Here is a 14370-nt window from a genome sequence, read left to right as displayed (position 1 = left end):
CAGAGGAATTGCTGTATTTAAGGTTGTTTCATGCAATATACTGCAGCATTGGATTTACTAAGTATTTTTATAATCTTTATGAAATGCTTTTATATACTCTTGAGCTGGAGAAATAGTTCTTTAATAGAAAGCTTTGCTCTTAGTTATGATGTAGCAAAATGATAAATACTAATTTGATTTTGTGTATGTTAGTGCATATCAGAGTAGATTTGATTTAAATCATGATTTAAATCACTAGTCAGGAAGACTCGATTTAATCATGGATTTCTACATAAAAGTGCTTTCATGTTGGTTGTTATAACCTTAATACATATTCTTCACAACTCAGAGATAGGTGAGACCCAAACTGGGTCTCTTTTACGGCCTGCTGCCATTATAGGTTTCCTGTTCTAGTGAGAGAATGGTATGGTAGATCTCAAATCAATAAAGGCTATGCTCAGAAAGACCTCAAGACTTCTGGAATATGTTGCTCAAACAGTTTCACTTTTGTTTCTTCGGCCTGTCCCTCCCTTCTCCCATTTATCTTCAGACTTCTTCTCTTTGTCTAGATCTATTCCGCCCCCAACAATCTTCTATTCATTGAACTTTTTGAAACTTTTCACGTTTAGAGAGAGGTAAGGGATTGACTCTGTGTACACACATTTGCAGAGGGACAATAGGATTGAGGTCTGTTATTTCTCACCTCTGTATATTATTTATTTAAAAATATTTTTGCTGTTAACAAGCATGTTATCTCTGGAGACACAAATCCACAGTTTGATACCTGCAAAATTAAGCATCTCTGATGGTATCTTCTAGACAGAGCACTGAGTCCCATTGGGAGAATAGAAAGATTAACCTAAATAATCTATACAGAAGCCCCTGGAACCCCCATAAAATTGGGTTCCCTAATCCATGAACTATTGGAACTCACTTACAAAACTGTTCTTAAACATTACATGAATATATCGTCTCATACTATGGAATTAGAATTTATAATTACTATTCTATGATGATATGTTTGAGCTATAATGTATCTTAATTAAAACTATCTTTAGATAGGTTTATTCCTCAAAAAGCATTTTATCAAAAAAATCTGATTTAAATAACAAAAATCGGATTTTTTTTTTTTAAAGCTTCGATTTTTATCCACCCTGGTGCATATGCATTGTCTTTTTATAAAGGCAGTTGTGTTATACGTTTACATATTGGCTTGTTTTGGAACAGTGGTTTGTCATAGGTGAACTTTTTAGTGCAGGATGCAGACTATAAGCATTTTTGTGAACAAAACATAGTTCTGTAACAGGAATCCGGTTTTATCATATGCTTCTGAAACCTATGAAGAAGGTTATTGAGTATACTAATTTAAAAGCTAGCTAGTTGAGTAACTTACAGTTAACTGCTTAAACTATGTCCATGGACCACTTATTTTGTTACATAATTATTAGCCTCTAATTGCTGTAGAGTACAAATTTAGTAATTACTAACATAGGAGTAAATACAAAGCAGTAGCTAGTTTTTTGTAACTATACTAATTGAACACAGCTTAGTACTACTTTTAACAGAAAGCTGTAGACCGCATGTATTTTGGAGTTTCATATGGTATCCGACCATGTAAATCTATCATTGGTCTGAAAGAAGAACAGCTTACTGACTTAAATATTAAAATGGTAAATTTTATTTTTTAACTTTGGCTAAAAATTGAGGTTTAATAAAAGAAAAAGGTAACTAATAAATTACCCGTTATACAAGATTGATGAATTCCAGAATAAATTTAGAAAGCATTTTAAAAACTATTGAGTATATGTTTAACAGTAGGTATCTAGATGTCTTGACTATAGTTATATTTTTATTAGTACCTGAGAATAAACTTGTTTTAAATAATTAAAATAGATACTGCTCTGTAATATTAGAATTACTATGTATTAAATGTTTGTGACTTTGTTGAAAGTTTATTACATTAAATTCTTAAACTGTTTTAAGACTTTATTGTACTTTCCACAACTTGTTAAACATTTTGGTTAACACAGTTTGTAAATAACGAGGTCTCAAATTTATTACTTCAGTACAAGCCACATAGACTGCAAACAGATTTGTGGGGAGTTTGGAATGGTTAACTAAAATTACTTAACTGTTATCTTGTAGCTCATGACAGTCTAATCTTTGAGTAATTCTGGATAATTTGTGTAAACATATTCATATCTTCAGAAGATGTGACAAATTACCATCTTAGTGATTTCTTCAGCTTTTTTCATTTTTCTTTGTATAAGGGTAGTATTTTTGTTTTAAAAGAATTCATTTATTGTATTAGTTTATTTAGCTTGATTGTGTACTCATATCTTTCTATATTCTAATAACTGAAGGACTACAGTAATATTCAGAAATGAAGAAAACTTGAAGACAAATCTGTGAATTCATGGTTTAAATTATAGTGCAGTAACTCTTCACTTAACTTTGTCCTGGTTAATGTTTTGTTGTTACGTTGCTGATCAATTAGAGAATGTGCTCGTTTAAAGTTGTGCAGTGCTCCCTTATAATGTTGTTTTGGCAGCCGCCTGCTTTGTCCACTGCTTGCAGAAAGAGCAGCCCGTTAGAGCTAAGTGGTGGGGGCTGGGAACTAGAGTGGGCTGGCAGCCTCCTCATCAGCCCCCCGCTCCCTTAAGTTCTCTGTGCGGCAGCCGCCCAGCAGGCTATCAATTGCCAGGCAGTTCAGCTGCTCCTGCCCTCGGTGCTCAATTGCCTGGAGCTGCTCCCGGGAGCCTCCTGCTTGCTGTGCAGAGGGCGGGGTAAGAGGGTTGCTAATGTCAGGGTGTCCCTCTCCCCCTGCTCCTGTACCTCATCTCCACAGAGTGGGGGGGACGGGACACGACGGCTCAGGGTGGAGGTAGCTTCTGGCAGCAGCTGCTCTCTCAACTTGCTGATCTACTTAAAAAGGCAGTGTACTTAAAGGGGCAATGTGTCTGTCTCTTTCCTCTCTCTGCCATGCTGTCTCCTCCCTCCATTCATGCTGCCTTGTTGAATGGGAGGCTACATTAACAACAACGTGTTTAACCCTTGTGGGCTCAGCTGAGTGCTAGTTCGTCTTTTGGCAGTAAGGTATTCCCTGGGAAATATCCCACCCTCTGACTCCACCACCTCAACAGTATTAAATTATTTATTTAAAACTTAGAGAGAGAGTGTGTGTGTGTGTGTGTGTGTGTGTATACACACACACACACACACACACACACACACACACACACACACACACACACACACACACACACACACACACACACACAAAAATAGTGTTTTGTCTGGTGAACAAAAATGTCCCTGGAACCTATCCCTTCCCTCTCCCTCTTCTCACCCCCCCCCCCATTTACATTCATTCTTATGGGGAAATTGAATTCGCTTAATGTTGTTTTGCTTAAAATTGCATTTTTCAGGAACATAACTGCAACGTTAAGCGAGGAGTTACTATAATTTAAAGTTTAGTTCATGGATTACTATTTAACCCTACATTCATCTAATCAACATCCAGTGAGGATTCAACTTTAAATAGCGCATCTTGAATTTTGTTCAGCCAGGCTTTCTGTACTCAAATTCACTGTTCCTTTTCTAAGCTCTTTTGGTTTCATGTATGCATATTATCTCTTTGACTCATAGACTTTAAGGTCAGAAGGGACCATTATGATCATCTAGTCTGACCTCCCGCATGATGCAGGCCACAAAAGCTGACCCACCCACTCCTGGAATAATTCTCTCCCTTGACTCAGCTGTTGAAGTCCCCAAATCATGATTTAAAGACTTCAAGTCGCAGAGAATCCTCCAGCAAGCGACCCCTGCCCCATGCTGCGGAGGAAGGCGAAAAACCTCCAGGGCCTCTGCGAATCTACCCTGGAGGAAAATTCCTTCCCGACCCCAAATATGGCAATCAGCTGAACCCCGAGCATGCGAGCAAGATTCTCCAGCCAGACCCTCCGGAAAATAGTTCTCTGTAGTAACTTTTAATATCCCATCATTGACCATCGTTACTAATTACCAGCGATGGCACGTTATTGACCTATTGACTAAAATCACGTTATCCCATCAAACCATCCCCTCCATAAACTTATCAAGCTTAATCTTAAAGCCAGAGAGGTCTTTCGCCCCCACTGTTCCTCTCGGAAGGCTGTTCCAGAACTTCACCCCTCTGATGGTTAGAAACCTTCGTCTAATTTCAAGCCTAAACTTCCCGATGGCCAGTTTATATCCATTTGTTCTCGTGTCCACGTTAGTACTGAGCTGAAATAATTCTTCTCCCTCCCTGGTATTTATCCCTCTGATATATTTAAAGAGAGCAATCATATCCCCCCTCAGCCTTCTTTTGGTTAAGGTAAACAAACCGAGCTCCTCGAGTCTCCTTTCATACGACAGGTTTTCCATTCCTCGGATCATCCTAGTGGCCCTTCTCTGTACCCGTTCCAGTTTGTATTCATCCTTTTTAAACATGGGAGACCAGAACTGCACACAGTACTCCAAATGAGGTCTCACCAGTGCCTTGTATAACGGAACCAGCACCTCCTTATTCCTACTAGAAATACCTCGTCTAATGCATCCCAGGACCGCATTAGCTTTTTTCATGGCCACGTCACATTGCCGACTCATAGTCATCCTGCGATCAACCAGGACTCCGAGGTCCTTCTCCTCTTCCGTTACTTCCAACCGATGCGTCCCCAGCTTATAACTAAAATTCTTGTTAGTCATCCCTAAATGTTTAACCTTACACTTCTCACTATTAAATTGCATCCTATTACTATTACTCCAGTTTACAAGGTCATCCAAATCTCCCTGCAGGATATCCCGATCCTTCTCCGAATTGGCAATACCTCCCAACTTTGTATCATCCGCAAACTTTATCAGCCCACTCCTACATTCGGTTCCGAGGTCAGTAATAAATAGATTAAATAAAATCGGACCCAAAACCGAACCTTGAGGAACTCCACTGGTAACCTCCCTCCAACCTGACAGTTCACCTTTCAGTATGACCCGCTGCAGTTTCCCCTTTAACCAGTTCTTTATCCACCTCTGGATTTTCATATCGATCCCCATCTTTTCCAATTTAACCAATAATACCTCATGCGGTACCGTATCAAACGCTTTACTGAAATCGAGGTATATTAGATCCACCGCATTTCCTTTATCTAAAAAATCTTCTTTCTCAAAGAAGGAGATCAGGTTGGTTTGGCACGATCTACCTTTCGTAAAACCGTGTTGTAATTTGTCCCAATTGTCATTGACCTCAAGGTCCTTAACTACTTTCTCCTTCAAAATTTTTTCCAAGACCTTGCATATTACAGATGTTAAACTAACAGGCCTGTAGTTACCCCTTCTTGAAAATAGGAACCACATTAGCTATTCTCCAGTCCAACGGTACCACCCCCGAGTTTACAGATTCATTAAAAATTATCGCTAACGGGCTTGCAATTTCTCACGCTAGTTACTTTAATATTCTCGGATGAAGATCATCCGGTCCGCCCGATTTAGTCCCGTTAAGCTGGTCAAGTTTGGCTTCTACCTTGGATACGGTAATGTCAACCCCCCCTCCTTTATTCCCATCCGTCACGCTGCCACTATTCCTGAGTCCTTCATTAGCCTCATTAAAGACCAATGCAAAATATTCGTTTAGATATTGTGCCATGCCTAGATTATCCTTAATCTCCACTCCATCTACAGTCTTAAGCGGTTCCACTTCTTCTTTCTTTGTTTTCTTCCTATTTATATGGCTATAAAACCTCTTACTATTGGTTTTAATTCCCCTCGCAAGGTCCAACTCTACACGGCTTTTGGCCTTTCTCACTCCATCTCTACATGCTCTGACCTCAATAAGGTAGGTTTCTTTGCTGATCCCTCCCATCTTCCACTCCTTGTACGCTTTCTGTTTTTTTTTTTTAATCACCCGTCTGAGATGCTCGCTCATCCAGCTTGGTCTAAATCTCCTGCCTACGAACAGTTTTCCCTTTCTCGGGATACAGGCCTCCGACAGCTCCTGCAGCTTCAATTTGAAATAATCCCAGGCGCCTTCCGCCTTTATATCCATAAATATGTTAGTCCAATCTACTTCCCTAACTTGTCGCCTTAATTTATTAAAGTTAGCCCTTTTGAAATCGTAAACCTTAGTCTCCGATTTAATTTTGTTAATCCTTCCATTTAGTTTAAACCGAATTAGCTCATGATCACTCGAGCCAAGGTTGTCCCCTACAACCATTTCCTCAACGAGGTCCTCACTACTCACCAAAACCAAATCTAAAATGGCATCCCCCCTCGTCGGTTCAGCAACTACTTGATGAAGGAATTGATCAGCTATCACGTCTAGGAAAATCTGAGCCCTATTATTGTTACTAGCATTTGTTCCCCAATCTATATCCGGGAAGTTAAAGTCTCCCATGATTACACAGTTCCAATTAGTATTTACTTCCCTAAAAACATTAAAGAGTTCTCTGTCCATATCCAGGCTAGATCCCGGCGGTCTATAGCACACCCCAAGCACTATCCCAGGGGAGGCTCTAGTAGTTCTTTTACCCAGTGTGAGTATTGCCCAGACAGACTCCGTCTTATCCATTCCATCACTTATTATTTCTTTACTGTTTATCTCATTGTTGACATACAATGCTACTCCCCCACCTTTACCTTTGTTCCGGTCTTTCCTAAACAGCACATACCCCTCCATACCTGTACTCCAGTCATGACTACCGTTCCACCACCTTTCGGTTGTTCCTACGATATCCAGTTTCATTTCTCGGACCAGGAGCTCCAATTCCTCCATTTTGTTACCTAGGCTTCTCGCATTGGTGTATAAACATATTAATTTATGCCGTTTGGCCTCTCTCACGTTTGTTATCCAATTTGGTACGTACACCGTACCGCCAGTATGACCTATTAGTCTAGTATCCATCCCCCCCCTCCTCCTTATGTCCAATCTCTTCCCCCCGGCTGTATCCGTTCTTATCTCATTGACCTCCCTCTCAATGTTATAATCTGGTGTGGAGATTAACTGGACATCTCCCAACCGTCTCCCCCAAATTCCTAGTTTTAAAGCTCTTTTGATGAGATGAGCCAGCCTCCCTCCCAGAAGTCTATTTCCTTCCCTACTTAGATGAAGTCCGTCCCGTGAGAACAGTTTTCTGTCCCCGAAAGCCTCCCAGTGGCCATACATCCCAAAGCCCTCTTTATAGCACCGCTCCCTTAGCCAACTATTTATCATCACAATCCTGTCACCCCTTTGCTGCCCTTCTCTAGGTACAGGCAGAATCCCACTGAAGATGATCTGAGCCTCGATTTCCTTAAGTGCCTTAATGTCTCTTTATTTTAGAACTTAATTTATTTTTTCTCAGACTATCTCAACTATACTGAGATACTGATTACAATATCTGGGACTTTAGTGCAGTTGTAGAGCACTGTTATGGTATGTAACTGCTCATACTTAAACATTTAATTTTTCTTACAAACATTTTATTTACACATAAGAACAGACATACTGGGTCATACCAGTGATCCGTCTAGCCCAATGTCCTGTTTTCTGACAGTGGCCAATGCCAGGTGCGTCAGAGGGAGTGAACAGAATGGGCAGTAATCGGAGTGATCCGTCCCCTGTCATCTACTCCCAGCTTCTAGCATCAGAAGCTGCGGACACCTAGAGCATGGGGTTGCATCGCTGACAATCTTGGCTAATAATCCTTGATGTACCTATCCTCCATGAACTTCTCTAATTCTTTTTTGAACCCCATTATAATTTTGGCCTTCACAACATCCCCTGGCAATGAGTTCCACAGGTTCACTGTGCATTGTGTGAAGAAGTACCTCCTTACGTTTGTTTTAAACCTGCTGCCTACTAACTTCATTAGATGACCCCTTCATTGTGGTTCTTGTTATCTGAAGGAGTAAATAACACATACTTATTCGCTTTCTCCACACTATTCATGATTTTACAGACCTCTCATATCCCCCCCATTAGCCCTCTCTTTTCTGGCTGAACAGTCCCAGTCTTTTTAATCTCTCATATGAAAGCTGTTCCATATCCCAAATGATTTTTTTTTACTCTTCTCTGTACCTTTTTCAATTTGAATATCTTTTTTTGAGATGTGGTGACCAGACCTGCTCACAATATTCAAGGTGTGGGCGTACCATGGATTTATATAGTGCCATATGATCTTTTGTCTTATCTATTCCTAATGGTTCCTAACATTTTTTAGCTTTTTTGATTGCCACTGCACATTGAGCGGATGTTTTCAGAGGACTATCCACAATGACTCCAAGATCTTTCCTGAATGGTAACGGCTAATTTAGTTCCCATCATTCTGTATGTATAGTTCGAATTGTTTTCCAATATGCATTACTTTGCATTTATCAACCCTGAATTTCATCTGCCATTTTGTTACCTAGTCACCCAGTTTTGTAAGATTCCTTGGTAACTCTTCAGTCAGCTTTGGACTGAACTACTTTGAGTAATTTTGTATCATCTCCAAATTTTGCCACTTCACTGATAAGCCTTTTTTCCTGATCATTTACCACTGGTCCCAGTACAGATCCATGTGAGGGACACCACTGTTTACTACTTTCCCTTCTGAAAACTGATAATTTATTCTTATCCTTTGTTGCCTGTCCTTTTAACCAGTTACTGATCCATGAGAGGACTTTCCCTTTTTATCCCATGATAAGATTACTTTGCTTAAGAGCCTTTGGTGTGGGACTTTGTCAAAGGCTTTCTGAAAATCTAAGTACGCTATATCCACTGGATCCCCCTTGTCCGCATGTTTGCTTGCCTCACCTCAAAGAATTCTAATAGATTGGTGAGGCATGATTTCCCATTACAAAAACCATGTTCTCTTCCCCTAACAAATTGTGTTCATCTGTGTGTCTAATAATTCTGATTTTTGTGATCGCTTCAACCAGTTTGCCTATTACTGAAGTTAGGCTTACTGACCTAGAATTGTCAGGATCACCTCTGGAGCCTTTGTTTGAAAATTATCACATTAGCTATTTTCCAGTCATCTAGTACAGAAGCTGATTTAAATGATAGGTTACATAGCACAGTTAATAGTTCTGCAATTTCATATTTGAGTTCTATCAGACCCTTTGGGTGAATAACATCTGGTCCTGGTGACTTATTACTGTTTAGTTTGTTCCAAAACCACCTCTGACACCTCAACCTGGGACAGTTACTCAGAGTTTTCACCTAGAAAGAATGGCTCAGGTATGGGAATCTCCCTAATATCCTCTGCAGTGAATCTGGCTGCAGAAAATGGATATAATTTTTCTACAATAGCCGTATCTTCCTTGAGTGTCCCTTTAGCGCCTCAATCATCCAGTGGTGACTCCACAGTGTTTGGCAGGCTTCCTCCTTTTGATGTACGTAAAAAATGGTTTGCTGTTAGTTTTTGAGTCTCTTGGCTAGTTTCTCCTCAGTCTTTTTTGGCCTGCTTTATTATACTCTTACAGTTGACTTGCCAACATTTATGCTCTTTTCTATTTTCCTCAGTAGGATTTAACTTGGAGTTTTTAAAGGATGCCTTTTTGCCTCTAAGCATTTCTTTCACTTTGTTGTTTATCTATGGTTGCACCTTTTTGGTCCTCTTACCTTGTTTTTTAATTTGTGGTATACATTTAATTTGAACCTCTCTTATGGTGTTTCCATGCAGCTTTCAGGTATTTTACTTTTGTGACTGTACCTTTTAATTTCCGTTTAACTAGCTTCCTCATTTTTGTGTAGTCTCCCTTTTGAAATTAAAAGCTACTGTGGTGGGCTTTTCATGTCTCTTCCCCCACTCCCCCATAAGAATGTTAAATTTAATTAAATTATAGTCGTTATTATCAAGTGGTTCAGCTATATTCACCTCTTGGACCAGATCCCTGTGCTCCATTTAGGAATAAATCAAGAATTGCCTCTCCTCTTGTGGGTTCCAGGAGTAGCTGCTCCAAGAAGCAGTCCTCTTTTTTGAAAGAGGATGCTTGTTATGTTCTTTCCTCAGATTATATGTATGGCATTGAGATAAATGTGTGAATCAGGAGCAATTCAGACAGAATAGTCTAATGCTGGGGCCAAAAATGGGGAAATTGGGCTTTCCCCATCTATACCATAAAGAAATAGCTTCATAATACTTCCGAGATACTGTAAATGCTCCTCTGCTGAATGTTGCATATTTAGGACTTCAGACATACTGAAGATAGAATGCCACCTCAACCATTAGCTCTGAGTGATAGATTGCATTATTTGTGTAGGGTTGCCAGTCCCTCCTTACCTGAGACATGTATTTCAGTATCTTTAAGTGTACTCTAGTACTGAGCTGCCTACTTTAGGATCTTGCTGATGGCTTAAGGTAGCTTTTAGTTTGGAATGTTTTTGTAATTTAAAACTGCATAACATTTTCATTTTTAAAATAGACTTTTATAGGTGTGGATGCTATAGGTGTGAGGAAGTATAGCACTTTTTCCTCAAAGTTCTTGATGTCTTGGTTCTGTAATGGATTGTTTTTCTAGTGAATGTTAGTGTTTTGTCCAACTGTAAATGTTTCTGATGGATTAATTTTGTCTGAGTTTGTAACAAGTTTTGTTTGTGTGTTTTTTTTTTTTTTTGTGGCAGACATTCAGTGTGCTCTGGGATTATACTCCTGGGGAAATTCTGCGCCACTGCACAGAATTTGTCCCCCACAGATTTCTTTGCTTCCCCATAGAAAAATGACTTTCTGAGGGGGAAGCAAAGGAAAGCCACAAGAGCAGTCATGCGACTCTACCCAGTAGTATATTTCGGAGACCCAGGACAGCTGGCAGAGAGGTAAATCACTGTGGGGCAGGAGGCGGGACTAGGGAAGATCCAGCTGGAGGTGGCTCCTACCCTGCGCTGGGCTTAGCTGCTAGTCCCAACTGGGCTGAGGAGGACGGGACTTCCTCTTCCGTTGCATGGCATCCGGGGCCAGGTCAGACCCACTCCCAGATTTCTCCCCCAGCTGAAGGAAGCTCTGCAAACTCTCCCTCCCGCTTACTGCACCCATTGCTGCTCAACTGCAGGAGGAGGGATCCCTGTACAGGGAGCTGCTCCCCCATCCACCCAACCCCTGTGCATCCAGACCCCTTCATATCCAGACCCTCCTGCTGAGCCTCATCCCCCTGCACTCAACACCCCCCCACACCCAATGAGCCCCATTTCCCCCTGCACCTGGACCACCCCAATGAGCCACCCGCATCCAAACCCCACCGAGCCTCAATCAGCTGCATCTGGACCCACTGTGCCCCCGACACCCATACCCCCTGCTGAGCTCTGTTCCCGCCAGACCCCCCCCCCCCCTGCTGATCACCAACCACTTCACCTGGACCTCCCCTACAGAGTCCCATTACCGTTGCACTCAGAACCTCTTGCTGAGCCTGCCTGTCCACTGCTGGTACACCTGGCACAGAGGAGCCCGGTCCTTGCGTGGTGTCAGGGTTGGATGCAGCCTCACCACTGAGTCTGTATCCCGGGGGGAGCTGCCCAGTGATCTCCCACTCTGTGCAGCCAGTGGCCTGTGCTCCCCATTGCCATGCTGGAGCCTCCACATTTATTTGACAGAATTTGCTGAATTTTAAAATATTGTGTGCAGAATTTTTATTTGGCACAGAATTTTTAATATTTTGGTGCAGAATGTAGGGATTAGTCTGTTTTCAGGAGTAGGGATTAGTCTGTTATGCAAGACGCCGCCCCCACACAAATTCTGGAAAGAATCATTGCTTTCATGCATTTATTGCTTGCTTTATTTTTGTTCCTTAATTAACAGTCATGTTTCCTTATTAAAGTAATTTTGAACTGTTGAACTTAATTCATAGTTTACAAATTTATTTTCCAAATGTTTCCTTAACTTGAATATTCAGATATTTATCCAAACATAATTGCTATGGGTTTTCCTGCGGACAGACTTGAAGGAGTATACCGAAACAACATTGATGATGTAGTAAGGTAAGATTTATATTTTTGCTGATACTCTGTGAATTATTTGCTTATCTATTTTTTTGAAATACTCATTCATGTTGTAGTTCAACCTTTAATGCCTGTAATAAGTAGGTTGGATAGAGTACACATGATCTTCTGCTTAGAGGTACTTAGGGGAGGGCAAAGTTTGGTGTAAAAGTGGTCTTTGGTTCTATTTCTGTAAAATGAAGTGTATTTCTAGGGATTGTATTCTAGGTCATTGTATGAATTTGATGTGTACGTAGAACAATCAGCTTTTAAGGTGTAACATTGATCTGGGCTAATTGTGTTGGAAAAGTGCTTAAATGACTTAAGAGCATGACCTTTAACTCATATAGATCTTTTTGAAAATCTCACTGAGTTTTCCAGAGCAGCTAACCTTAAATTTCTAATGTAAAACACCAAGCAGAAATACTTGCCAGAAACATAAGTGAGTTAAGAGCACAAGTCCCATTTAAAAGTTGATGGAACTCATGTTCATAAGTCACTTCAGGTGCTTTTGAAAATTCCACCCTCTCTGTGGCAACTGGAGAATAAGTGAAATTATGATCTCACAAGAGTTAAAACTAAGGAATTGAGAGGGAAGCACAATTAGTTACTTGAAGTATTTTTTTTTGTCCATTTAACTCCAGTGTCTAAAAAACACTTTGTAGAAAAATGTTCATAAGTTTCAGCATTGTTTCCTCTGTCTGAGGGGGGAATACTTAGGCAAAACCAGGGAAGACCTGGTTTGATATTCCTGGTATTTCCAAGGTGTAAATGGCATTAAAGAAAACAACCTAAAACCCCAGTGCCTTGGAGGGGGAACTTTCGGGCTTCCTTTGTCCATCATACATATGCCAAAATTTACAAACCTAATTTAAAACACATCCTCAGTGATATTTAAATTAAACGGGATTTTGCAATATTGGTTCAGAATATTAAGGCACTTCTCTGTTAGATAAAAGGCATTGTACTCAATACTTGCATAGCGCTTTGGCCTTGTCTCCACTGTAACATGAAACCATTATGCACACAGTTGTCAGCAATTGGGTTGACTGAGCTCATACTGAGTGTGTTTGAGCTTCAAGTGTAAATGGGGACAAACCATGTTCAACAACATTTAGATAACACTACATAGTTAGAGTAAACAGAAACAATCATGGTTAAACCCTGCACAACTAGCTGCCTCTATCTACACTTGAAGCGTGACCATGCTCAGTACCAGGTTAGCGAAACCAAATTATTACAACTGTGCATAATGGCTTAATTTTGTATTGCAAGTAAGCCTTTGTGTCCTAGTGCTCCTAATATTACATGAGCAATGCTAACACATCTTAATGCACTTCTTAGAGCAACATTTCTCAAAGTCTAGGGCCACAGCCTCCCAGGGGCTTGGTAAAGGGTGTGTGAAGGACTGTCTAGTGGGGTGTGTGTAAATTATGATTGAGAGGCCTTTCACAACTCATAGTAAGGGAGAAGTGAGAGAGGTGCAGTATTGATTTATTTACAAGTAACCGCGCTTATTGAACCAGTTAATCGCATATCTGTGTGATTCCAGCCTGGATGGGGGAAACTACAGATGTGGGTCCTGGTCTTCCCAAATCAGTCCTGTCAATTCCCCTTTTCCCCCCCGCCACCCATTTTGTGCCCTGTTTATTGACAGTCTCAGTAGGTAGATCTGTGAACTCCCAAGGTGGTGCTTGACTGGTCTTTGCCCTAATTTTTTCTTTACAAAACAACTTTTATTTACAATTTTTAACAAAGTATAGTCACTCTGCTCCTCAGGAGAGATTTTATTCAGAATTCTCAGGGATCCCAGTAACTCAGATGATCAATCCATAATTAAGGCTATTTTTTAATGTCAGGTATTTTTAGTAAAAGGCATGGACAGGTCATGGGCAATAAAAAAAAATTCACGACCTGTGACCTGTCCATGACTTGTACTATATACCCCTTACTAAATCTTTGCGGGGGGGGGATCCTGAGGTTGTCATGGGAGTTGGGGGGTGGTCTGGGGGTGCTGCAGGTGCTCTGGGGGGGAGCAGCTCGGGATCCCCACTGGTGCTGGGGTGAGGATGGTTGGCGGGGGCTGGCAGGCTTCCTCCCTGGTTTCGTGCAGATCCCTGGAAGCGGCACATGTACCCATAGCTGCTAGGTGGAGGCGTGGCCATGCAGCTCTGTGCGCTGCCTCCGCAGCTCCCATTGGCTGGGAATCACGGCCATTGGGAGCTGTTGGGGCATTGCCTGTGGGCGAAGGCAGCGCGTGGACCTGTCTGGCTGCACTTTTGCCTAGCAGCTGAGGGAGGACCTGTCATGGCTTCCAGGGAGCCCTCCAAGGTAAGCGCTGCCCAAAGTCCTCGCTCTCTCCCGTGTCCCAACCCCCAGTCCGGAGGGGTGCCCCCCCAACTCCTGCTGCTGCTGGGGGAGGGGGCTGCAGTGGCCCAAGACTG

General features: G+C 41.4%; 1 protein-coding gene across 1 annotated transcript in view; it reads left to right on the top strand.

The window, feature by feature from the left end:
• Positions 1–14370, top strand: part of PTEN (phosphatase and tensin homolog) — a 102074-nt gene that overhangs the window by 18552 nt on the left and 69152 nt on the right. Inside the window, exon 2 of the mRNA XM_065407616.1 lies at positions 11842–11926. Coding sequence (XP_065263688.1) covers positions 11842–11926 — 85 coding nt within the window. The remainder of the gene's footprint in view (positions 1–11841; positions 11927–14370) is intronic.

This window comes from Emys orbicularis, chromosome 7 (genome assembly GCF_028017835.1).
Source record: "Emys orbicularis isolate rEmyOrb1 chromosome 7, rEmyOrb1.hap1, whole genome shotgun sequence".
Classification (NCBI taxonomy): Eukaryota; Metazoa; Chordata; order Testudines; family Emydidae; genus Emys; species Emys orbicularis.
This window is presented reverse-complemented; position numbering and strand designations above follow the sequence as displayed.